Below are 24,646 nucleotides of genomic sequence, written 5' to 3'. Positions count from 1 at the left end.
CTTAAATGAGGAAGCGATAAATTTTGATTATTTTTAAATAATTCACGCAAAACGTGCTATTAATTATACATATTTTTAAACTGAAAAGTTTTGTGGCGCAATTATTCGATTTCGGAACTAATACCATACCCGAAACTAGCACCGTCTGGGGCCAGTTTACCGCGTACCAATCTTTTATTTTATAAACTCTTGCTGGGTTTTTTCTTTGGTCTACTTATCACTTGTTCTACATGAAATGAACACAACATTGGTTAACAAAACATTCAGAAAGAAGAAACAAGCTTGGTAGTTGGAGGATCAAAAAGGCGGTCAAACTAGGATAAAATCCAATTTACATGAAGGCACTTTTAAAGAGATAATTTAGCAACTCTGCCGTAAAACAAAGAAAATTATTCATTCAATCTCATTAGCAAATATAGCAGTTCTTAATAGTACGTTAACATAACAACAGAGCAAACATAATAGAAGTTTTTAGCTTATATTGGATGCGCTCACAAAAGCATCACAAAGGAAAAAGTTAGATTAAGAAAGGAAGGACCAAACAGATGGACAAAGCAGGATAAAAGTAAATTTCATCAAACGGTTACTAACACTTTTAAATAGGTAATTTAGCAAATGAAAACTAACTAATTATTAACAGTTACAACACCATATAACAGATTCTTGAATATGCAAATAGTACAGGAATAAATATATAATTAATTTATAACGTTTAAGCAAAAAGCACTGGTAGATGATTTTTTTAATGGTTTACAATTGTATGCAATGTATTTTTCAGTCGAGATTCTTTGTTTTACTTCTTCTGCTTTCTTACACGAGTGAATTTTGTCGTTCTGGAGACTAGAGACAATTTTTTGGATTTTAAAACATCCGACTTCACTCAATTAAAGGGCCTGATCGCGTTCCCGGAACTCGGTCGTTATCAGAATATTTGATTCGGCGAAGTTCCCTTTGCCCGTTGTTCTCAGAGAGCTAATTCAAAATCGGCACTTGATCCCTCGGCTGTTTTCCCCGGTGTTTTTCTCCTTTCGGATTGCGTTTTCCCAACGGGGCCCGGGCTAGGATGAAAATACCGCTTCTTCCTCCGCTTTCCACAATCATTAGCCCCTTTGGAAAACAAAAGCATCTCAGGTCTTAGCCCTAGTTTTTACTTGTCCCATTGTTCGGAGACAATGCTCGTCGTCTCTTTTCTCTATTGATAAAAAAAACATTTTCATTTAAGTCAAAGAGAATGGGCCCTTTTTTATCCTTTCGCCCTCAATTTGCCACCCTTTCTTTTTCTTCAAATATTGGCCTGAACAAAAATCACACGATTGCTCAATCGGGGAGCGCCTCAATCGAAAACCCCCGTCGGTTGGAAATGCTGGAAAACGCGATTCATGGGAAAAGAACTTTTAATTTAATGATGAAAAATGATATATTTTATCTACGACGGCTGTTATTAAACTTATAAAGTCTGAAGGCTTAACTTTTTTGCCCAACTCCCAACCAAACTTCGATAATCTCATAGATTCTTCGTTTCAATAAATATTGCGCATGAACTGAAATGGGCCATTTCAAATAGCTTTTAAGAATTATAAAATACAACCTCCTAAAACTATTTTTTCAATAAATTATAGTAGCTTTTTTTAGTAGGTTTTTCTTGCTACCTTTAATGAGCAACTATCAGTTATGTTTGAGTAAAGCACAAAGCATCCCAACAGAAAAAGTCAGTTTTTAAATAAGTTCTTGAACCGGCATTGGTGACTTCTTGCGACCGCGCACACTCTCACCTTTTTGACAATACTCAAACGCGTTTCGGCTTTTCACGATTTCACCATCTTCAGTGAGGAACTGTGGAATGAAGAATAAATACTTAGTGCAGGACTGAATCAAGTTGGTCTGCTTGATAATTGGCAAGTACTGGTTAATCGGATATGAGAATTTTTGCTGAAGTTTGAATAATGTATCGCATTATAATACATAAATGGCATTAGTAACTTCCACGTATCCAGTATTGGCAGGATTCGAAGAGGGAAAATAATTTCTAAAGGTGCCCTTTAAGACTATGAAATGTTGAACAAAAATCATTCCTGTTTCAACAGGTAGCTCTTTATTGGAAAGTTTCATAAAATTGAGTTGAGTGTAGGAAGACTCATACACGTTTTTTTATTATCATCGGTTCTGTTTTATGATCAACCTTAAATAAATTTTACGGTGAAGACTCATTTCTTCGCAGACAACTTTTAAAAAACTCGGGAAGTAACTGGATTTGGAAATTGAAAACTTCCTGGTCTACTTATCATTGCTGTTTTAGCCTGCCATTTCGCCATCTTAAGTTTATTAATAAGATTATAAGCAGGATGAGGCAAGACAAAACCACGTACTGTTTGCTCATAGTTCAATTTATTTCGCGGACCCCCCCCCCCGGTAATGGCTTCGCGAATCTCCAGGGGTCCACGCTCCCCAGTTTAACAGCTGCAGTCCTATTGTATACTTATTGTTACGCTGTAATTATCATACTGATAACGAAGGCTCTTTTTTGTAATTTTACAATGTACTAGTGCATAAAAATAACTTTTATAGTCTAATAGGAGAAGGTACAGTGCATTTACAAAAAACCTTCGCCGAAACCGCTAAAGAATTATTTATCCACCAAATTCATTATACCTCACTGGCTAGTATCCTTATTATTCACTTACCAATTCCTAAAACAATCCCTTTCATGGGCTATGGTGGAGAAATTTTGGATTCCTAACGGGTAAATCCTAGGATAAATTGGAAGCCGAAAGCGAGTCAAAATTTTCTTCGTTTGAAAAGAAAATCCCTCGCTACTTAATTATTTTATTCTAATTACACAGGTTCAAATATTCATGTAAGCCTATAGAAATCACGATATGATATTTTTTTTAAAGGAATCAATAAATTAAGGTAAAGAGTATCATACACATGCGTTTCATCAACAAACTATTTAAAAGGAAGATTAGATGAAAGTGGTTTGAAATTAGATACACTTTGATTCTCTTTAGGTTGACACTTTTACACCTCCCTCTTATAATATCAAGTTTTAATAAGCCGAGTCAAACTACCGTCCGTAAAGCCGATCTAATTAAAGCGCATCTACCTTTTCCCGGTGCCAGGGTATAAAACTATACGAATTTTCTAAGCCGGTGTCTTTTACGTTCCTCTCCCGAGCGCACAATGGCTGGAAAAGAGCCAGGATTGCGTGGGCGTAACCGTACAGCTTGGTTCTATTTATAAACCGGTCAGATGTCCGTCCGCCGGATGCCAGAGGGCCAGGGTTCGATGTACACCAATGTCAAGTGTGCTAACCCGTAGCTGAACAAATCCTGTTATTTCAAACAAAACCTGTGCAATCACTTTGGAAAAAAAGCGATTACTTTTGACCCACAAATCAAAATCAACAGTTGTGCGATTTTAAAAAACAACAGGGGTATTCACGTTATTTGTGTTAACCCCGTCAACTCTGTTAAGTCCTGGTAGATCGAGAAAAATGATGAGGTAGAGTTGTAAGAATAGGTTAGTTAACATTGCTCGATCTAACAGGTTAGATGTTAGGTCGAAAATTTAGTCACGTTGCGATCCGTTAAGGCATCCGTAACCAACATGGCCATGAATTTTAGGTATGTCGGCACGAATTGAAGCGTGTTATTTGTTAGTACTTTTTGAGTGCATAAATAGCATTTCGAATGAACGAGTTGATTAATTTTCCTTTTTTATTAACTTCTGGTATCTTACAATTTAACAGAAAAGAAAACCAAAACAAACAACAAGCCTTCAAGGACTGTTATAGGTTTATTTTTGGTTCTACCAATCGCCATGCGCAGCATTGCGGAACAATGTTTAACATGCTAAGAGAAGGAGTCACGATCTTACTGGACATTTCTCTATTCGAGTTAACACGAGTTAACTTCTTACAAACATCCTGAATTAATTAATATTTTTAAGGTATTCAAGCTACTAGTGTGCTGATAGTAATGTTTTCAAACCCTTGTGAGTTAAAGGTTATTAACAATAACGCTTGTGCTAATAACAAATATGTACTGTACAAATAATTTGAACTATTGCGCTATTAGTGATGCTTTAAGACTTACGTAAATTAATAAAGAATGATGTACGGTCATCACAAAAGTATTATTGTTGAATATGGCCAAAATCTATTCTAGGGTGTTTAGTAGAGATGATATTTTTGGTATTTGCCAATCAATGCCTCATATTAAATGTACTATTGTGTTACTAGTGCTTTAGGGCTCTTGGTAAACAAAGAATGAGATTAGCAGTATTTCGATTGGGCATGATACAAATATACCAAGATTTTTAGAGCAGATTATATTTTGGCAATTCACCTATCATTGTATCGGGTTAAACGTGCTATTGCGCTATACAATAAGGAAGGAGATCAATTACAATATATTTCCTTTGGACATGAACAAAAACACATACATATGATGTTTGGTACAGATGATATTTTGGGTAGCCAAGAATCGTCTTATCGTGTTAAATGTGCTATGGTACTATTAAAATTAATTATGCTTTCAGGCTCTTGAAAAATAAAATAATCGTTCAGTTCCATTTCAAATAATTGTTCAAAAACACGAATGTACATGCTTAGTACAGATGATGATATGGGTGTTAAACGTGTTTTACGCTATTGATTATGTCTTCCCTGTTTAACTGAAAACTGGCTTAGTTGATACTGATGGTATTAAGTCTATAGCTGTATTAAACGTGTTGTTGTGCTATTTTTTTTTTACAAATATTTATGTTTTTCTACTAATATAAAATGATACCAATCATCAGTAACGTATTTTTAGGTAACTTTTGTGATTTACTAAACGGCACATTGGCCGAATGGTTAGAATAATCCAGTTAGTGCGTGTCAATTGTGGAAATAGCACATTTACTTTACAAAATCTGTCAACTGTAATTGATTTAACACGATTAGCTGAGCTACTAAGCTACAAGTACAATTTCAATTCAAAATTTGTCGTTTTTATTATCATTCTGGCCAGCAAGCTTCTCTGTTTTGGTAAATAAATGCTCGTTTCAGTTCGTCCCCTTCAGTGGAGGGTTTGCAAAATTTTCTTAGTCACGTTATAAAGCTTTTACCTTTTATTGCACGTTTTTTATAACTGTAAGTATTTAATTCATAAATAAACGATATTACGAAAACAGAAACTATAGTACAAACTAATCATAGAAGGTGGAAAGATAAGTCTGACGGACCAAAAAAGATATAATATATACTACTAATAACAACTAAGAAAGAGTTTTAAAATGCAGGCAAAGGAAAATCCGGCCCGGAGGACCAATATTTTCATTAGGGTTTTTGTTATACAGTAGAGGAAAAAATTGAATTGTATTCTTTTTTATTTTTTAATTTCTTTATTATAAGTGGATTAGACGCGTTTTACCATGCTATTTAAATAATACGAATATACATTAACGACCTATCAAAATTATCGTATGCTAAAAGCGCTACCGTGTTAAGTTTGGTTATTCATATATTTGCGAATAGTTTTTGGAGTTTTTTCCGACTCTGTTGTTTAATTATTTGACCAACTGCCATTATAAGGTTTACTAAACGGCACATTGGCCGAATGGTTAGAATAACCCAGTTAGTGCGAGGTGTCAATTGTGGAAATAGCACAATTACTTTACAAATCTTTCAACTTTAATAGATTTAACACGATTAGCTGAGCTACTAAGCTACTAGTACAATAACTCAATAATTACTCAAACGAGAAAAAAAGGGGTTTGAATAAAAATTGAACTTTTTCTTTGCTTGAACAGATTTTGGGCATTCTTTTTTCAAACCCACTTGTTTCTTACTTTCCAATTTTTGTGTGAATAATTCCATTATGACTTATGATCAACAACTGAGGCAAGAAGCCAAGAGGTAACTTCATAGGGTTGATAAAATATAACACTGTCACAAGACTTTTAATTAACACACTGAGCAAGGTTGGAACTCTTTGCTTGAATAACGCTAATATCCTACTATAAGGTGATTAAAAAGGGTAAATTAGAAAAAGAGAGATTTTAAGTGTAGGGAAAAATAAGGAATTGTTGGATTTAATGTTTAATTTAAAATCACTTGAAAATCAATTGTTACTTATACCTGGCTAAAAATGAAATAATACTTCGAGTAAATCGATATTTCTATTTGAAACAACTCATGCTTGTTTAACCCGTTCAGAATACACAAAAGAAGTTTGCAGTTTTTTTCCCAGTGAAGTCTTGCGTTACAATCGCAACAATCAAATCGTCCAAAATTGACTCTCGGCTCGTTTAGAGCTTAATGAAATTCGATAGAAAGCCCTTCTCTCCTCCCTCGGTCGGTACGCACACAACAGCGAAGGTTAATTAATTAATTATTCGCCCATTCGGCCCTCGTTCCGTCTCTTTTCCCGGGTTCCGATAGTGGGAAGGGGGTGTTTGCGTCGGCCGGTTGCAACGACGGACTTGAAACTTCTCTAAATTGGTCCTTATTCGTCCAATTGAACAGCCGATAGTCGGATCAACCTTTGGAAACTCATTCGGCCAGTTAAACTTGAATAAACCGCCGTCCTCGAGGGCTCCATGAAAAATAATGCCGGCCGTGGAACGGAGGGAGGATGCAGGATTTGAAGTTACTCACTGGATCCATTTAAATTTCAAAACAGCCCGGTTTCAGTTGTTTTAACCCGTGTTGAAATCCCGACAATTAAACCGCGTTCCTTCCGCTCGGAAATGACAAAGAGAACAAGCAACAAAACTGCTACTTTTGTTACCTCGAACACTCTTTCTCGTCCACGGATTATCAATCATTCCATAGTAAATCGGCGTGAAAATATTTTTTTTTTAAATTTTGATAGCGCTATGTTTAAGAATGAAATAGTTTTGCACAATAACCAAACTGTTTATAACCCTATACTAGACGGAAAACTTGTTGAAACGTCGAATGGGCCAAAAATTGCCACATCTGTGATTCAGGCTAAATAAAAAATTACAGCGTGCAATAAAATGCATTCTAAACATGATTAACAGATAATTCTCTAAAAAGGAAAAAAAGTGAAAATGTATTGATTTCATGATTCGATAAATAAGTTCCACCACAATAAAATACTCTTCTGGTAATGAAGTAATAATAGATGGGCAAAAAATAGCACAGAGAGTGGTTATTTTGTGATTATTTAATCTTTTTTTTTCCAAAGAAGAATATCATGATCTACAATATAAGGAAATACATCCTTGCTAGTCAGTGTTTAGTCAAATAATATTTATTTTCTGCTGTTTTCCTCCGGCAAAAAATTGCGGTCAAAATTTCTTTTCTTTATTATTCGTGCGTCTTGACAAAAATTTAACTGTTATTTGATGTTTATCAACCATTTGTTTCATTTTTTTCACGTTATGCGTAAATGAAAAACATCGGGTAGCGTGTTGCAGTTCGTTAAACTAATTTTTAGCCAAAGTTTGAATTTGTTTGGTCGTTTACAATCATTCTAGCCCACCTGTCCTCGCTGTTTTCATCTAGAAACGCGTTTCGGCATTTCTTCCCCTTCAATTGTGTTCGTTTATTTTCATTAGAAAATTTCTACACACGGTTGTAAAATATTTATTATCTATTTTTAAGCATAACAACATATAAACAAAGGAAAAATGGTACAAACCAACTGAAGATGGAAAAACAAGGCTGACTAACCAGTGATAATATAATATAGACAACAAAAAGGAAAAACCTGCCCGGAGGATCTGGATCATATCTAGTAGAGGAGTAGGTCAGCTTTATTGTGTTTCTTGCTAGTCCCATCATCGAAAACGGTGAAACCAACATACCGAGGACAAGCGGACCAGGGTGATCGGAACCGACACTAAAACATCAGTTTCTTCATCCTGCAGATCTCAAAAGAAACAAGGTTACTGAAGAGAAGGTTTTGACCCCTTTAAGTTTAATCTGATGTATGATAAGTAATACGGTCCAGAAATCCTGTTTCCATTCCTGTTTTTCTTGTAATATCACATTACTACAATTTTAAAAAAACCCAATATAGTAAGTACCTGTGCCAAAAATTGGTATTTGTGTTTATAAAATAACTGTTAATTGTTGTTAATTTGTTTGAAAATATAGATCCTGATGATGATCTTGAAGCCCGGGTCGAAAGCTAGGCAAAGTTGAATTTTTTTAAATTTTTATTTTACCCCTTGATCATAATACTGACATCAATACCAACAAGTTTACAATAAAAAGTGAATTGAATTTTTTCTTTATTGTTTAATTCATTTGTATTTTTGCTTCTCTGTCAATTTTAAGACAAGCAGTCGTTGAAAATCCGGCCCGGATGACCAATATATTTATAATGGCTTTGCATATATATATACGTGGAGGAGTGTGATTAACATGCCTGATTCAACACTGAAAATAGTAAAAACCAAAGGAGAGGAAGTATGTGGAACATTGTTAAAACCAATAGTAGTATTAGGCGTGAGGGGTTCACTAATAAGTTATTTTATTATCTTTCACTATAACCAACTTATTTGGTAATGTATGTTGTACATAAGCGGAAAATATCAGGTAGCTTGTGCTGTTGGTTAAATTAAATTTTAGTTCAAAATTCATTTTGTAGTTTGATCGTTTACAAAAACCATGTTCACTTATAGTCGCTGTTTTGACCTGCCAGTCGCGTTTCCAGCTTCAGTGATGGTTTTGTTTGTAATTACTCTTAGTGTGGTTTACAAATCCACCACTGAAGTTGGCGAAAAAAAATCTATGGCAGAAAAAACAATAGGCGAAAATAGGCGTACCAATTGATCGGAAACGACCAAACTTCAACAAATTTATATTTGATATCAAATCTAGTTTAACCAAACGCTAACTAACGGCGAACGACTAAATTACAAAATTATCGTGAATATTTTTTGGTTTATTAATGCAGTTCATAATGGGCGTTAAGTTTTTTGGCGCTTAAAATGATTATTAATTTACTACAGGTGCTCATGCTTTAATTTAATGGTAGATTTTATATTTGTAATGAGTATTTTGTTTATTGGCTAAATTGGATTTCGTTCGAAAGAATTTAATTTTTGTAGAAGAAAGAGTTGGAAGGAAAAATTGCGAGTATCGCAAGAAGAAGAAAAAAAAAGAAAAAAAAGAAACTACCGATAAAGTATCGAAGGATGTGTGCAGGGCTCGAAAAAGCGAAATTGTTCTTTTCCGGATGGCGATGCGGGGGCGTGGGCGGAGCAAAAGTCTTGTTTCAATTTTCTATCTAACGAGGGGTCATTCTAAGGAATATGGGGCCAATTCTGGAAGAGTTGATAAACTCGAGTCCGAAGAGGATGTTTAGGAGTAGTTTGGAGGACAACATTGCCTCCCATTTGGAAGGCTAGAAAGATCGATATGAGGTTTCTCTCTCTCTCACTCTCTCTCTCTCTCTCTCTCCAGCCACGGGATGCCCCTCTCAAAACCCCCATCCCCGCCCCCACGACATACAACACTGATGTATGACATTCAAACATTCAAATCCGCCTTGTCATATTACTACCAGCCTTTCAGACGGTAAATGAACTCAAGACAATAAAAATGCGGAGAGGAGGCATTACAACATTGCCAGGGCCGTCTCGAACACGGAGACCTCTCATTTCTAATAGGATGGAATAAAACTGACTCTGCATACAAAATGACTTCGGCAATCGACCTCCCTGTCCATTTTACTATATTAAATTCTTATCCCGCTCACTCTCCTCTCGGGGAAAATGCCTTTTAAATTGGACCGTATCGCACCGGGACGAAGAAGAATTACAGCCACGTCAAAAATCCCTCTGTGGAACATAATCTTAGAAAGAGTGTATAATTAACAGCAAAGCCTTTACAGTCTCACTTTTCATTTCTTAAGGAACTTGTTTAAGTTTATCTTTTTGAGTCGGGAGAGAAAAAACCGTATTGATTGCACGTTTCGCGCCCGGTTCAGCTCTTATTGTGAACGCCCGTTCCATTTCACAGCAAATATCAAAATGAAGATTGGTGATGTGGGAAAATTCATTTCCCACGAATCCGAACATGATATCTATGAAGTAGAAATCAAGCAACTGATATTTATTTCTAATTCTCAGTGTAATCACGAAACGTTTACAGAACACAAATTAAACGATCAAGTGTCCAGTTTGTATGGAATGGAATGTATTTTCCGTTACTGTTTTACACAAAAGACTACCTAAACTACAAAATAACACGCTCGATATTATTTCCATCAAATTAAACTCCTGTACGACATTCCAAATGGTAACGGCACACTTCAGCTATTAGGACTATGGCTTTATCTAGTTCGGAGGTAATAGTCAAGATTCCTTTCAGATATTTCAGTTTACTAGGAGATTTTGGCTTCGACTCTAAGGAAAAATATAGTGTCAAGTAAATCAAGGCCTGTTGTAGCTAGGAATAAATATTTCAATAAAACACCCGGTGACAGCTTACAATTTATACTTTCGGCAATCCGCGGTTGCCGTGCCTTTGTACCCGGTTGGCTGAGATACAGCGAAAACGGCACACCTGGAATAAGCCTTTAAATACATCGCACGGCACAGTTATAAAATTATCTTTTTAAACTGATTCAATGTGCCCATCATTCTAAATCCGTATGATCTACTTGTGGAAATGAAAACACCGAAAACATTAGCATGAATAAGGTTACATACGATTATTTCTAATAATACCTAATAGATAAAATCTGTCAAAATGCAAAGCCATTAAACAGAAAAGACGTTAACGAATCTATTAATTATTTATTTCAGAGGATTTGTAATGTGAACCACATCACGGATGTGAAAATTTAATATGGAGCCATATCAATAAAAGACCTTTCTTGTTAACAATTATAACGATTACACATTAAATAAAAGTTTTCAGATGACAAAAAATCGTGTTTATTTTCTGATATTTAATATGTATTCTTACAATGAAACCCTACATTATTCCAATACTGGGCGGGTCGATGCGTATGGATTAAAAAAGAATTTACTTTCTACAGATTTTACACGACAGAAAGATTAGGTCAATTTCAAAATTTGTAGTTTTTATTATCATTCTGGCCCGCGTGGCCGCGCTGTTTTGGTCAATAAATACTCGTTTCAGTTCGTCCCCTTCAGTGGAGGGTTTGCAAAATTTTCTTAGTCACGTTGTAAAGCTTTTACCTTTTAATTGCAGGTTTTTTTTTAAACTGTAAGTAATTAATTGACAAATAAAGGATATTACAAAAACAGAAACTATAGTACGAACCAACCATAGAAGGTGGAAAGATAAGTCTGACGGATCAAAACAGCTATATAATATAGACTACTAATAACAACTAAGAAAGAGTTTAAAAATGCAGGCAAAGGAAAATCCGGCCCGGAGGACCAACATTTTCATTAGGGTTTTTGTTATTCAATATAGGAAAAAAATTGAATTGTATTCTTTCTTTATTGTTTAATTCTTTATTATATGTCTTTGTCAATAGGAAAGACAAGTGGTCGATATGCCTTTTTAATATTTTATTTATAGTCTCTGTTTTGCTGTGAACTTATTAATCTTTTCAGAATTTTGTGATGTAAGTTAGTGAAAACATCCGATATCCTGTAAGGCCGAATAACAGACCAACCAGTGGTATAATATCACATAGCCAACCAAAAGGCATACAAAAATATCCGGCCCGGAGGACCAAATATTTATTAGGGCCTTTCATAAACAGTGGAGGAAGTCTCTTGCCTGACCCAATACTGAAAGCGAGGAAAACCTAAACAGTCGAGAGTATGTGAACGTTTACTATATTATTTATATATACATTTATATTATTATTATATACATTAAAACCGATAGTAGTATTAGCCATTAAGACATAATATTTGTTATTTAATATCGTTTTTTCACTGTAAGCGAACTATTTGGAAACTTATTTTGTAGATAACAAAACAATCAGAATATCATAATAATTTGGGCTGTGGTTTAAACTAAATTTAAGTCAAATTTAAAACAACTAAACTATAAAATTAATGAGGTTATTGTTTAATTTTTGTTTTGTTTCTGTCAATAATGACGAACAATAGTGTATGTGCTTTTGTCATATTTTATTTAACGTCCTTTGTTTTTGCATTGTTCTGTGAACAACTTATTGGAAATTGTGTGCTGTACCAAAAACATCAGGTAGCTTGTGCAGCCGTTTGAACTAAAATCGCGTTATGTTGATCGTAGGGAAAAGTTGATTACATCGATGCACGTTATAAAAAAACGCACACAGAAAAAAAACCTCTGGTAACGTTCGTCAGCAGCTTTTCCGGCTATATCGACCCGCAAAGCATGAATAATTGACACCGATAAGGAATTTACATACAACGGTGTCGCCCTGTGGGAAAGCGCGGATAAAGCACGAGAGGGGCAGGAAGCGCAATTACAAATTCGTAATTCAAAAGTTTCACGTCCCCTCGCTCAAATATTAATAAAAGGTGCAGCTGTCAGTGCCCGACCACTTCCGGTCAGTGTGGGCGTGTTCCTCTCTTTGCCCCCATCCGCAGGAAGGGCTCTAGAATTAGTCCCCATCGCATGGATTGGCTCCGTCCGGCTAAGAACGAATTTTATAAATCTTAATCGACTTTATTTTACAAAAAATTCCCCAGGTAAGCTTGTAGATTTAAAATAAAACTAGGGAATTAGTTACCGTGTTCTGTACCGACGGTATATGAGTAGGTGTTACCTATTGTAATCTAAGTATTAAAAACCCAAATACTGTCGTAAACTGTATCCCATCCTTCTCGAAATATTTGCTACTTTTAATTTCGAAGTTGATTAGGCTCGTGATATCGTCATACCACCTCATGGTTAAATATTATGCTCCGGAACGAGGTTACGTCTCGGAGAATAAGCGTCAGAACCATTCCAGACTGTTCATAGGATACTGTTTCAAGGAGGAATTATACATATGCTGTCGGAATCGAATATAGTCAGACAGGTCATAACTGTTCAAAGGAATTGGTCCCCAGTGAAGATGGAAACCATTGATGATTGTTAATTCATTTGATTGTCCACATTTAAAATTATAATTGATAAAAAGAGGATTTCCTGCCAGGTATAATCAATCTTTTGATATCCTTGGTAAACACGAGAAATATTATGGAATCGGTCAGAGTCAAACTGAGCAGGTGGTTCATGATATGATTTCAACGGTGTTCTGGCTTGTATACATCTAAAAACGCGCTCACAGCAAAAGTAACTACTTTTATAATATTTCATTTAATTTTGACCATTCCATCAATACTCGCACCCACTTTAGTGTACCCTTAAGGACATAGGAGCAGAACAAATCTGCCGATTATTCAATCCTTTTGCGTATTAGGGAGTATCAATTGTCCGTGGATAGGATTTAATTTAGAAGCGTTAGGGACAAGAGAGAGAAAATGGAATTGCATTAAAATAGGATGGTATGACTGAAGTGGCAGATTACACCTGCGGCGCAGTGGATATAGGGTTAAGCCCCTCCAGGTATAATTCAGTCTAGGACCAAGTTTTTTTTGCTCGTCTCGTTTCTTGAAGAGCTGTCTTCGTCAGCGACCTCCACTCGATTTCCATGTGCTCATTAAATACAAACGATAATTTGGCTGGGTAGAATAACGGTATTGATGTAATTCCAGCATACCTTCGCATAATAATGTTGTAAGTTTAGACTAGACCCACATAAGACGAAATTTGATCAGAGGCAAGTAGCCTAAATATGATAAAACCCTTATACGGTTGATGATAATATAGTTATGAGTGATAAATTAATGAATCAATTTTGCAATCAAAAAAATTAAAAACTTAGTATATAGGTACTATTCCATTTCTACTGGTTTGACAAAATCGGAAATGCAATAAAATATTTTTTTTTTAATAAACAGGCGATTGAATTTTTTCCATTCTCTTTATAAAATTAATATACATTAAATAACTTTGTAAATGATTAACACACTTTTCGAAATTGTGTTTACCGTAAGGCATTCGTAATAAAGAGCCAAATAATTTTTTAGGCAATACAAGCTTTCGTGAGCTACAAAAACAACAGTATTGCAGAAAGGTTTCGAATAACGTAAGCACTCCGTTTAATTAGTTTAACTGTACTCGAAAACCGGGGAAAAGTGGGAAATGGATGCTGAAAAAACGAGTTATAATTTTTCCAGCTGTTCAAACACGAGGTGAAAGCCTTGAAATATCACACACAAAATTATGCAAATCGTTTTTTGTTTTGGGTTGGAAAACTTTCCCCGGACCCTTATACGGTATAACTGTGCACTTCTTTATTTCGTGACTGCGTCGGTTTTAAGCCAGACGCCGCCGCTCCTTATAAGGACCCGCCTTTCGCTATGCAGGGGACAGTTAGATAAAAATCTGTTTTGAAAAATGCCTTTTTTTATATCCCGTGCCTAACGAGGGAAGATCTGTTCAATTAACGTTTTTGCACAATTTGTTCGTGCAATTTGGCTCTCGGGGATTAGCGAGTGGTGTCATCGGTTAGGTCGTCGTTCACCTAGAAAACGACCCGATTTCACAATTCAACTGGCGTTGCCTCGAATCGCTTTTGAGATATTGCAGTGATTCACCATTTGGATGCAGTCCAAGGCACATCCAATCTAAAAACAATTAGGTTCTGCGCGTCTGTTTTAATCGCCGGTCACGTCGACTTTTCACTTCCCGAAGAAAGTGTTTGTTGAGGGCGGCAACAGAGGTAAGGCCGACGAGGTGAAAATAACTAAGAATCTGGATTAAAGTGAGTTACGAGCGAGTTAATCCGCGTTGGCCTACGTCGAATTGCCGACTGCAGCTCTTGACTGATTTATGGGACTTCTCGCCGAAAAGAAGATTTGTGCGTCGCGCCCCGAAGGCTGCTACGGATTTACAAAGCCGTTTTAATTGTGGAACGGAGGACCCGAAACTGGAACGAAAAAACACGTCAGACGTCAACGAAACGGCAGTCATTGCACGTAAAGGACATCCTACATTAGTATTCTTAGGAAGGAGACGTTCTCTGACTATTGTCGCATCTTACCGTTTAAGATAGCAAAAAGAGACAAATTTTTAATTAACGTTTATGAATACATTAAAGCCAAGACAAATAATATGACTAAAGTAGGTAGAAGTGAGCTTACCTTGATACTGTCGTAGCAAGCGGTGACTCTGCCGTTCTGCACTTCGACGTTTGCTGGAGGATGGGCGAATTTACACTCGGTGTCCGGCCTGGAGCATTTGTTCCTCTGAAATTCGCGGCAAACTTCGAGCTGTAGCCACCGCGAGTCTTTCCCATTCAGGAGGTTGTTCATGTTAACCATCGCCATCCTACTCTTTGGGGGGTTTGCGGGTGATGCGAGACAAGAGAGAACAGCGAGACGAAGTTCGAGTGAGAGATAGAAGAGAGAGAGAAGAAGAAGTGTGAGAGGTGGGAGGGGTTGGGGGTGTGGTGCCTCGCTGTCAGGTTTAGGTCATGAGTGGCACACAGGCGGTTTTGGGACGACCTCCGGGTCACTACTTGGATAAGGGATGACCAGGGGCAACTATCGCATGTTAGTTAGCTCTGACTCTACAGCTCCGCTTTCTACGTGCGCTGCGCCAAGGGGGATAATCCACGTCTGAAACAAACAAAAATCGTTATTAGTTTTCATGTCACAAATCATCCGTGCATCAGCCTAATAGCTAATAGCCAAAAAACCCAAAGAAACAAGCGTCGGTTATCCTTTCTGTCTCCCTGTGTGGTAACCTTCACGGTTGAGGCAGTTAACCGTCCAGCCGCCGATCCGGTCGGTCTCAAGGCCGGCATTCTTTAGACCGTGTCTTACTCGCCTTTTCATTTCAACAACCTTTCCTTCATAGCCTGACTGCATCCAAATGAACAATCCGATTTCGCCGGTCGGAAAACGGGAACGAGATTGAAACCGTTTATTGCCTTTATTCATTCGCAGGGAGGGAGGGTTCTTTCAATTCGAAAACCGTTCTCTCCCCGAGCACCCTGTCCGGGTGAACGACGATTTAGTGATGAGACTATTTAAAAGGAATTAAGGAATAATGACCCCAGCCATTGGCCCCAATCAAGGAAACCGAGCTGGATGCGGGCGCATCTGTGGGCTCCCTCCTCAATTTAACAACCGGATTGAAGAATTCGGGTAACCGCGGTGTCAGTATCGATCGATTGACCCGGATATCCCGGAGGAGCTCACTCGATAATCGATCCCCCGCTGAAAGAAGGCTCACGCCCGGGTGTGTTCGAGCGGTGACATAACCGACATGAGGCAACTTGGGCTAATAGAACCGGCATTGAACTCAATGATGACGAGCTGCATATCTGTAGTCATTCCTTCGAGACCAAATTTACAACTCAGTGTAAACGCAATTTCGTCCAAAGAAGCACCTTAGAGTCACGTACTAATTCGAGTTAAATTTTCAACTTGAAGATAAAAAAAATCTCTTTTACGCTTATGATATCGATTTATGAACACAACAGAGTCATTACCATCGTCTTTGTAATAAAAGAATATAGCCCATTAAAAGTGCCAAGTCATTAGTCAACCATTATTGAACAAATCTAACGACCCTTTAATATTAATATAATACCAGTAAATAATACATCTAGAGTTCTTTGCTTCTATTATTTCGGCAGGATATCCCAGAAAAAAAATAATGTAGCATCATGATTTATTCGCAATTAATCATGCACGTGGAAATACAAGCCTTCATTTTGCCAAATGCATAATCACTCAGCGTTAATAGCCAATTTGTTCAAGCCGGTGAGGCGAGAAACGCATTTAGAAAAGACAGAAAGATGAAAAATGCCCTTCGTTATCCTAAAGTGTATACCATTACCAGAAGAGGGGGATAAAAGTATATTATATTTTACGTCAAGAAAAATGTAAAACGTCCCTTAAGCACTGGGGTGAATGGGATCGGTGGGATGTTATTACAGAGTGCTTTGCTTTGGTAGGAACCACGGTTAAGTGGCAATACGTCAGACATTGACTTTCTTTAACCTAGGTGAGAACGCTCGAGCCCTCTCATATTAATTTGGCTGAAGCGGGGTCGATTTTTCAGCCGTCTCAAGGTGTCGAGGGGCGGCATCAATCATCCAGACCCCTCGTCGTCGCACCTCCCTCCGGGAAGACTTTGCGATTCTCTTTACAAATTCAAGGCTAAGGAGAAGCACTAGAAATATCTTTTATGGTGTTGAAACTATAGTCGACTAAACACTAATGGGTCTTGAAAGACAAGAAAATTATTTTTCATCGCTTCAAATCCGCTTAATAGACAAACGTGTTAAAACGACATCTAAACGGATTATGCAGACGTAGTCTTGTTCATAACATCGTAAAAGATAACATTCGACCTTCAACCTATAGAAGAAAAAATTAAAAGCTTTGGAATGTTTTATCTCTAGAGTAAGGTAAAGAGAAAAATGCAAAGAAATTTCAAATGTTCCTGGTGTTTTATATTAGTTTGATCGTTCTACCAAATAAGTACAAGTGTTACGTCAATCCATCATACTCAGCAAACAATCGATTAGTTGAAATATATTTCAGACCTTTTACACATGTAAAATAAGTAGAAAATCACATTTTGTTGATCTTGGGTTAGAAAGTTGATGTTTTTTAGTCTATGACTATCTGTATACAAAACCGAAAACACGATATTACAATTCAAATGTATTTATGCACTCAAAACGAATTTTGAATTCCTGAAGTCCAATTTTTAATGTGTTCACATGGCCCGTTAAAATTCCATTAAATTAAGCCACTTAAGTGCTTTCACCACTCCAAATATTTTCAAAATATGTTCTAAAATTGTTCGAATACCTCTGCTGCTAAAGCACGGGCTTCGTTCTCATCTAAAATTTATGAGATTATCGCGGTACCTGAGCGGAGAGATCCCGGGATTTAATATAACACAATGACGATTGGTGAAAAAACTCCAATTGTTTTTATTATTATGATCAATGCATTTTTTTAAATAAAAAATTCCTGGATTGAACCGTTTGCGGTATGAATTAAATCATGTCCAACTTCTGCCTAAACCCTAATCTGAATACGGATAACTTGTAAGCATTTTCACACAAAAAACGAGACAAAATAGACAAAAACAAATAGTCTGGTCGTGATAATTTTAAGTAAAGTTGCTGCTTCTCGACATCTTCAGTGTTGGGTTTCTTTATTATGTCTAGGAAAGGTCTTTTTTGCATCTTTTTTAAATAACGGAAACAAATTTTTGTTGGCTATTGTGCGGAGGGCAACTCAAAACAAACATTATTAAATACTAGTAAGTTAATAAAACTGACAATTATCATTATACTACTGGAAAACTTAATTCTAAGGAAGCTTAAAATTCTTTAATACTTTATCAAGCTTTTTACTATTTACAAACGTTGAAAAAATATAAGGACATTTGACAATAATTATTTGGAAATAGTGAAATGCGGTCTGGTGTGAATAATAATCAGTAATAATCCAACCAAATTAACTAACGGTCACTAAACACCACGCATTTGACAATAACTTCACCCCAAAAAAAAATGTTTACATACTGAAAATTTGGGAACTTAATGGTACGTGAATAGGTAGAGGTTGATACAACCAGACAGAATAAAGTATTTTGTTAGGATGTACATATAGATTTGGGTGTTAACCTGCGGGTCTTGTTGTATGTGATTTTTCTATTTTGTCCATTATTTGTAAACGATATACCGAAGATATCGGAAATCAGAAATGCGATAGACCTAAACTTGATGATACGCATACCACAATGATCGGAAGCGACTAAGCTTTCATCACTTGGTAGACATCTGAATGAAAATTCATAATTTAAAAAAAACGATCACATTATAAAAATAAACGGAAGCGGAAACGCGTCTGACAGACAAAATGATCGGAAATGAGCAAGTTACAGGTTCATCAACCAGCAGATATCTAAAAGAAATTTATATAAAAACGACATATTAAAAGAGACCCACCTCTGAGGGTGGTTGAATGCCGAAAGGGGTATGAATGTACAAAAACAGCGAAGGTAAGAAGGACTAGGATTGTTTCGCATTTCATTTGTCCAGCGGTGGTCGGAGGTTCGAGCGCCGAGATCGTTCCTGATTAAGAGTGAAATTGGGCGATTTTCCTCCTCTTATCTGCCAGCTAATGTTCTGAACGATTGAGCGGATGGCATTCCTCGAGGGAGCGGCTTTTATTACGTTGAGATGACGTGATGGAAGGAAACGGAGAGGGAATCGGGAACGATTTAAAAAGGGGCGCCGCCGTTTATCGCCCATCTTGCGGCCGCTATTAACCGCTCGATTAGGTCAAATTTGAAGATGGTCCTGTTTAAAGTTAAATAAAAATGACGGGCCTTCCTTGGGCAGTTCTCAAACAGCCAAAGTCTTTTACAATTCAAAATAACTACGTGTGATAACCTAAGCGTATAAAAATCACCCGGGATAAAGTAAGGCCTCTGTTATGAACAAAGAACGGTAGAAGCAATATTTGATAATTAACAAAAGGGCGAGTTTACGAAACAGGGGGATTGGAATTATCGGAAGTCGTGAAGTTGGTAGATAAGCGAGCTCCCCGTTGGGTCACCATTGTCCCAACTCGACATAAAACCACCTCTGGAAATAGTGTGCCCCTCTCGAGAGAGATACAGCCGAAGTCCAGTTCTATAACTGGAAGGGAAACAGTTCACCGTGACATTAATGGGGATTAACACCCTTTTCCCTCTCACGTCAATGGACGAGGGAGGAGGAAATTCAGTCTTCCTCTGGCTTCTGCCTATCTCGCCCTAATTCACTATGGAAACAAGTATATACCGTAATAAATAATTATAAATAAAATAATAACTATAAATCAATGATATTTAATAGATAAGAGAAGACGTAAACTCCTCTGATCACTAATAACTTTAGTTCCATTATATTTCGTGGTCCGATTGATTAAATAATTTCTTTCAATTAATTAACTTTTATGTAAGATATCGGTTGAAATGAAAATGCTAGTGTCACGAGCGGGATTCGAACCCACGACCTTCGGCTACATACGCCGCTGCTCTACCACTTGAGCCATCGTGACTTCGACCCACTCGGACACCAACTTCCCATCCCAACCTACCGAGTGAATCGAAGTCACGATAGTTCAACTGGTAGATCAACGGTGTATTTAGCGGAGGGTGGGTTCGAATACCGCTCGTGACACTAACTTTGTCATTTCAACCAATACCTTACATAAAGGTTAATTAATTGAATAGCTTTAGTATTTGAATAAACACAATTTTCCAAGAAAATATTTTTAATCTGTCATCTTGTTTGATAATCAATTTCAATTTCCGATCATGCCGATAGCGGAAGAGTGTCATGTACTTGACTGACGTACTTTGCCGATGCGAGCCGACACTGCCACCGGATAAGCCGAAGCTGCAACATCCTGTTGCATGACCGCTTCACGCCTCTTGTGCGAACAGCATTTTAGATTAGGAAAAGGCCACGTAAGCTTTAGGACAAAGTCCAACTGAACAGAATACGATTTACTTTCAGCTTTTCGGAGCTTTCGAAAATAAGGCAATGCCCGCTGGGCCATTATTGCGAAACTTACAGGATCCTAGAGATTTCGCCCGTGAACAATATTGTTTTAGATTTAAAAAGAGCAAATTATGTTATATTAAAAAAACAACAAAAATCAGAACAACAATTTGTGACATTTAACAGCAAACGCTCATTTTATACTTGAGGAAATAAATATAAAAAACTAATGTCAGAAACAAACCGTTTTCACGTTGGACACCGATATCGAGGAAAGTTAGACAAGTTAGAAACTTGGCTCAAATTCAACTTTTCAACAATATGTCTTGCAACTCGGTTTTAGCCATCCATTGGAAGTGGGATGTAATTTCATAACTGAACCTTTCGCATCAGGTTTCTGAAAATATTTTAAATTTCTACTTTATGAAGTTGGTGTCTGTCGATCCATATCATTCATGGACAGAAAAACCTGACGGTTATTAATAAAGTTATTACTTTATTTTGGAATAAATGTCACCACCCCCTTCAAACTTCAAAGCCACACGTGAGGGTTAGTTCTAGATAATGTTAGATGAAATCAAAATCATTTTTTAAGGCGTTCTGTAGATTAGGGGATAAAAGGGTTCTAATTTGACAGAAACCTAAATAGTCTGCTGTTGATTCTTCGCGCGATGGTCCAACACGGCTGGGGCTTTAAAGCGAGAGCTTTGATCAAGAACAAATTTAGAACGGTGCTTTGTCTTCTTGTAAAGATTTTTGCTTCACATGTGCTGATTTAAATTTGATGAATTTAGAAATCACGAACAACTGGTGTTTGTCACTTTAGCCATCTCTTGGAAAATTAACATTAGCTAAGTTTAATCGCAGGAACACCTCTTCATAGGTCAGATCCATGTGTGTATAAGTAATGATAGATGGACCAGCAGATTACAGTTTTATTTTTAAAAAGGCTTTTCTATTGATTATAGAAGAAAACAATTTTAATTTAACATAAACGATGTTTGTAGATCGACCTGCAGATAACCAATGTAGAGTTCAAATCTTCTTTAAGGTCTTTACTAGGTGAAAGAAAGAAAAAAGTGTTGGGATCACCAAGCTTTCGGCAACATTATGTTACCATCATCAGGGCCTATTTATTAAGATCAAAAAATATACATAATTAATATAAATTCAACAATCAACAACTAAAACAATAATGCATACTTTCCCAAGAGAGAAGAGAAAAAATTCTCATCAGAAAAACTATTGTAAAAGTGCTTTGGTTTAGGTTATGAAGCACATGGCCAGCATTCAGTTATACATGGTGAACAAGACACCTATGTAAAGTAGTGAGTAATTATTCGCATATAACATTAATTGATAAAAATAATAATTTATATATATAAAAACATTTTTTTAAAAATTACCTCACTAATAAATTCATATAATTACAAGTCCAACTGTTTTTTGTTCTTACTAGCTATTTTTGACATTAAAAACATATGTTATCACAGAGAGTATTATTTTATTGACTAGAATTACAGCTTGTTAAAATGATATGTACAAAGGATTGCAATTAAGATGAGAAAACGACACAACGTCGCCTCACCTAAAGTTGGACTGTTACAGTTAGTGAAGGCTACCAGGCTCTGTGCACTCTCCATTATGCGCCCTCCAACGGTCGCCACCTTTTTTCCGTTTTTTATACATTTCCAACAACCCCGCAAATGTTCGTCACCATTTAAGTTGCAGGCACTCCTCGTTAAATGGATATATACCTTTTCCAAAAGGAGTCTTCTCTCAAAACCGACCTTTCGACCCAAGATCTCCACACTTTTGTCTTTCTTTCACTTAGTAAAGACCTTAAAGAAGATTTGAACTCTACATTTAACATAAACCTCAAACAGTTCTAGAAAAAGCGATGGACCAACACGCCTATGGGAAGGATGCTTGGCCTTCTTAAATCGAATATTTTTGCTTCAAATTCGTCGATGAATTCAAAGATCAGAGGCAAACTAGTGAACATTCACTGCCATTCGTTGTACTTTATTTTGGTATATGTCTTTGTTAATTATTTTCGCAGACGTCCTCAAACTTCAGGCCCAGATATGAGGGCCGTTGTCTTACCGTTGGTAAAATTATCAGAGGAGTAATTATAAAGGTGTTTAATTTGAAACAATCCATAAACTGTTTGTAGTTTATGTATTCTAGGTAAATCGATGGTTCAATTTAGAGTTGGTTTCCACTTCAATTCAGAAAATATTTGAAAAGGTACTTGGCCTTCTTAACATGTTACTCGTTTGGACCTAGAGATCACGAACGATTGGAGGTTGTACGTTCACTTTCATTTTTATGTCTTTATTTTGGAATATGGACTCTATTAAGTCATCCCCTAGGCACTTAGTCAAGCGTCAGAACCATATGTAAAGGGTCGTACTGTTGATTAGTGGATTTGAAGAGTAAATTTTTGTTTTAGGTGTAATTTTCCGTTGACTATGTAATAAGGGAGTTTAATATGTATAATCGTTTAAGTGCTTGATGATATTTTCTGGGTAAAGAGAGGTTCAATCAAGTCTAGGGGGTTTTTAGGTAGAGTTTCGATCCGGAACAAATTTGGAAGAGTGCTTGGCTTTCTAACGTGAAAAGTTTTGCTTCATGCTTGCTGATGGACCAAGAGATCAGGAACAACAATGCGTCTACCATCAATCATGGTAGTTCATTTTGAAATACTTGCATTTTGTTCATTTTTATCACCTACTCAAACTTCAGGCCGAGGGTTAGCGTTGATAGATCGAACAAAAGAGTACATTTTTATTTAAGGCTTCAGACTAAAAACTCGGGCGATTGTATAGTCGCAATGGGTTGCATTCGCGCCCACTTGGCAATGTAATAGGCCGATTGTAAAAGCATAGTTGCTGGTCAAACTGTATCGGACGGCTTTTGTCCAGTTCTAGTTATTAATTACATTTTTAACGAACCGACAGCAAGGAACATAAGGACATTAAAAATTCAAACTGGAATTTCAAACCCGCTACTGTCGTTCGGTTATGTAAAGAACAGAAGTTGTGAATTTTGGGTAGTAGGGTAAGATTTATGTGATTGGGGTGGCCATGAAAGTGCGATTTTTGTTCATTATGATACAATATTAAGGGGTTTGAGTATAAAATTTCGGGGGTTTGTTGTTTATGTGGCCCAGATTAAACGAAGATTGAACCCTAGGTGATAATTGGTCCAACAGATGGATGCCACTGTATGTTTTGAGAATCCAGAGACACATTTGGAGAGTATTGGTCCCCTTAACGTAAAAATATTTGCTTAGTTTTAGGCGCATAGCTTTATGTCATTATTTGATAGTTTTGTTCAGTAAAATCATGCAGGTTGAGTTAAGTTTCCACTTTGGGTCTGGGTGTCGGTATAACATGATGCCTGAAAACATAGTTGAGGATTGTTGATTGTTTAGGATTGTAAATATATATTGTTGTATTTTAGTAATGGTGTTTTTGAAATTGAACACAATTTAAATTTATAGAGTTCAATTCTAATTTTTCTCCTGTCCATGTTTACCGCGTAAAAATGTCGAGAAACCGTGCACGCGTCGTCGGATGCGCCGTGCAAAGCACCAAATCGGATCAACCACCTCGGCCCAAATCGACGTAAATTTCGGAAGAGGACGGTTTAATAAAAGTTCTCCGGCCGTAAACCAAGTTTTGTACGAGGCACCGTCGGAATGCCAAAGGGCGAGGAGGAAAGACCCGGGGTGGGAGCCGGCTTTGCCATATTGCGAAACTTGTCCGTCTGGTTTTGCAGAGGGTTCGCACGTGCATCTCCGCCTCGAACTATTATAAAACCGGGACCGCAATTTTCCGATCGGCTCGCAACTTGTACGTCTGCAGATAAATTAACCGATAACCCCGCCGCTTTGCGAAATCTCCCCAAGCTGTTAAAGGATATAAACGATTCCTTCATTATGCAGCTACATAAATTTGTAAAATATTTTTTTCTTAAATTGTCTTATTTATATCGATGAAACAATGCAATTAAAACAGAAATTACAATGAAAATTGAACTACAATCCGGATATTAGAATATAAGAACAAGATCGCATAAGCAGGATATGTGTCTGAACTTGGGTTACGTTGTATAGAGCAACTTAA

General features: G+C 36.8%; 1 protein-coding gene and 1 non-coding gene across 8 annotated transcripts in view; both read right to left on the bottom strand.

Annotated features, from left to right (window-relative positions):
- LOC106666717 (protein muscleblind) overlaps positions 1-24,646 on the bottom strand; it is a 264,153-nt gene that overhangs the window by 225,206 nt on the left and 14,301 nt on the right. For all 7 annotated transcript variants that reach the window (XM_014394083.2, XM_014394082.2, XM_014394087.2 and 4 more), the window contains exon 2: positions 15,130-15,606. In XM_014394083.2, the coding sequence (XP_014249569.1) occupies positions 15,130-15,315 (186 nt within the window). In that variant the 5' untranslated portion in view covers positions 15,316-15,606. The remainder of the gene's footprint in view (positions 1-15,129; positions 15,607-24,646) is intronic.
- On the bottom strand, positions 19,995-20,067 carry Trnah-aug. Its single transcript has one exon. It is a non-coding gene; the product is annotated as a tRNA-His (tRNA).

This window comes from Cimex lectularius, unplaced genomic scaffold (assembly GCF_000648675.2).
Source record: "Cimex lectularius strain Harlan isolate CLEC.00 unplaced genomic scaffold, Clec_2.1 scaffold2, whole genome shotgun sequence".
Lineage (NCBI taxonomy): Eukaryota > Metazoa > Arthropoda > Insecta > Hemiptera > Cimicidae > Cimex > Cimex lectularius.
Note: the sequence above shows the minus strand (reverse complement) of the source record. Positions and strands in the feature narration are given on the sequence as shown.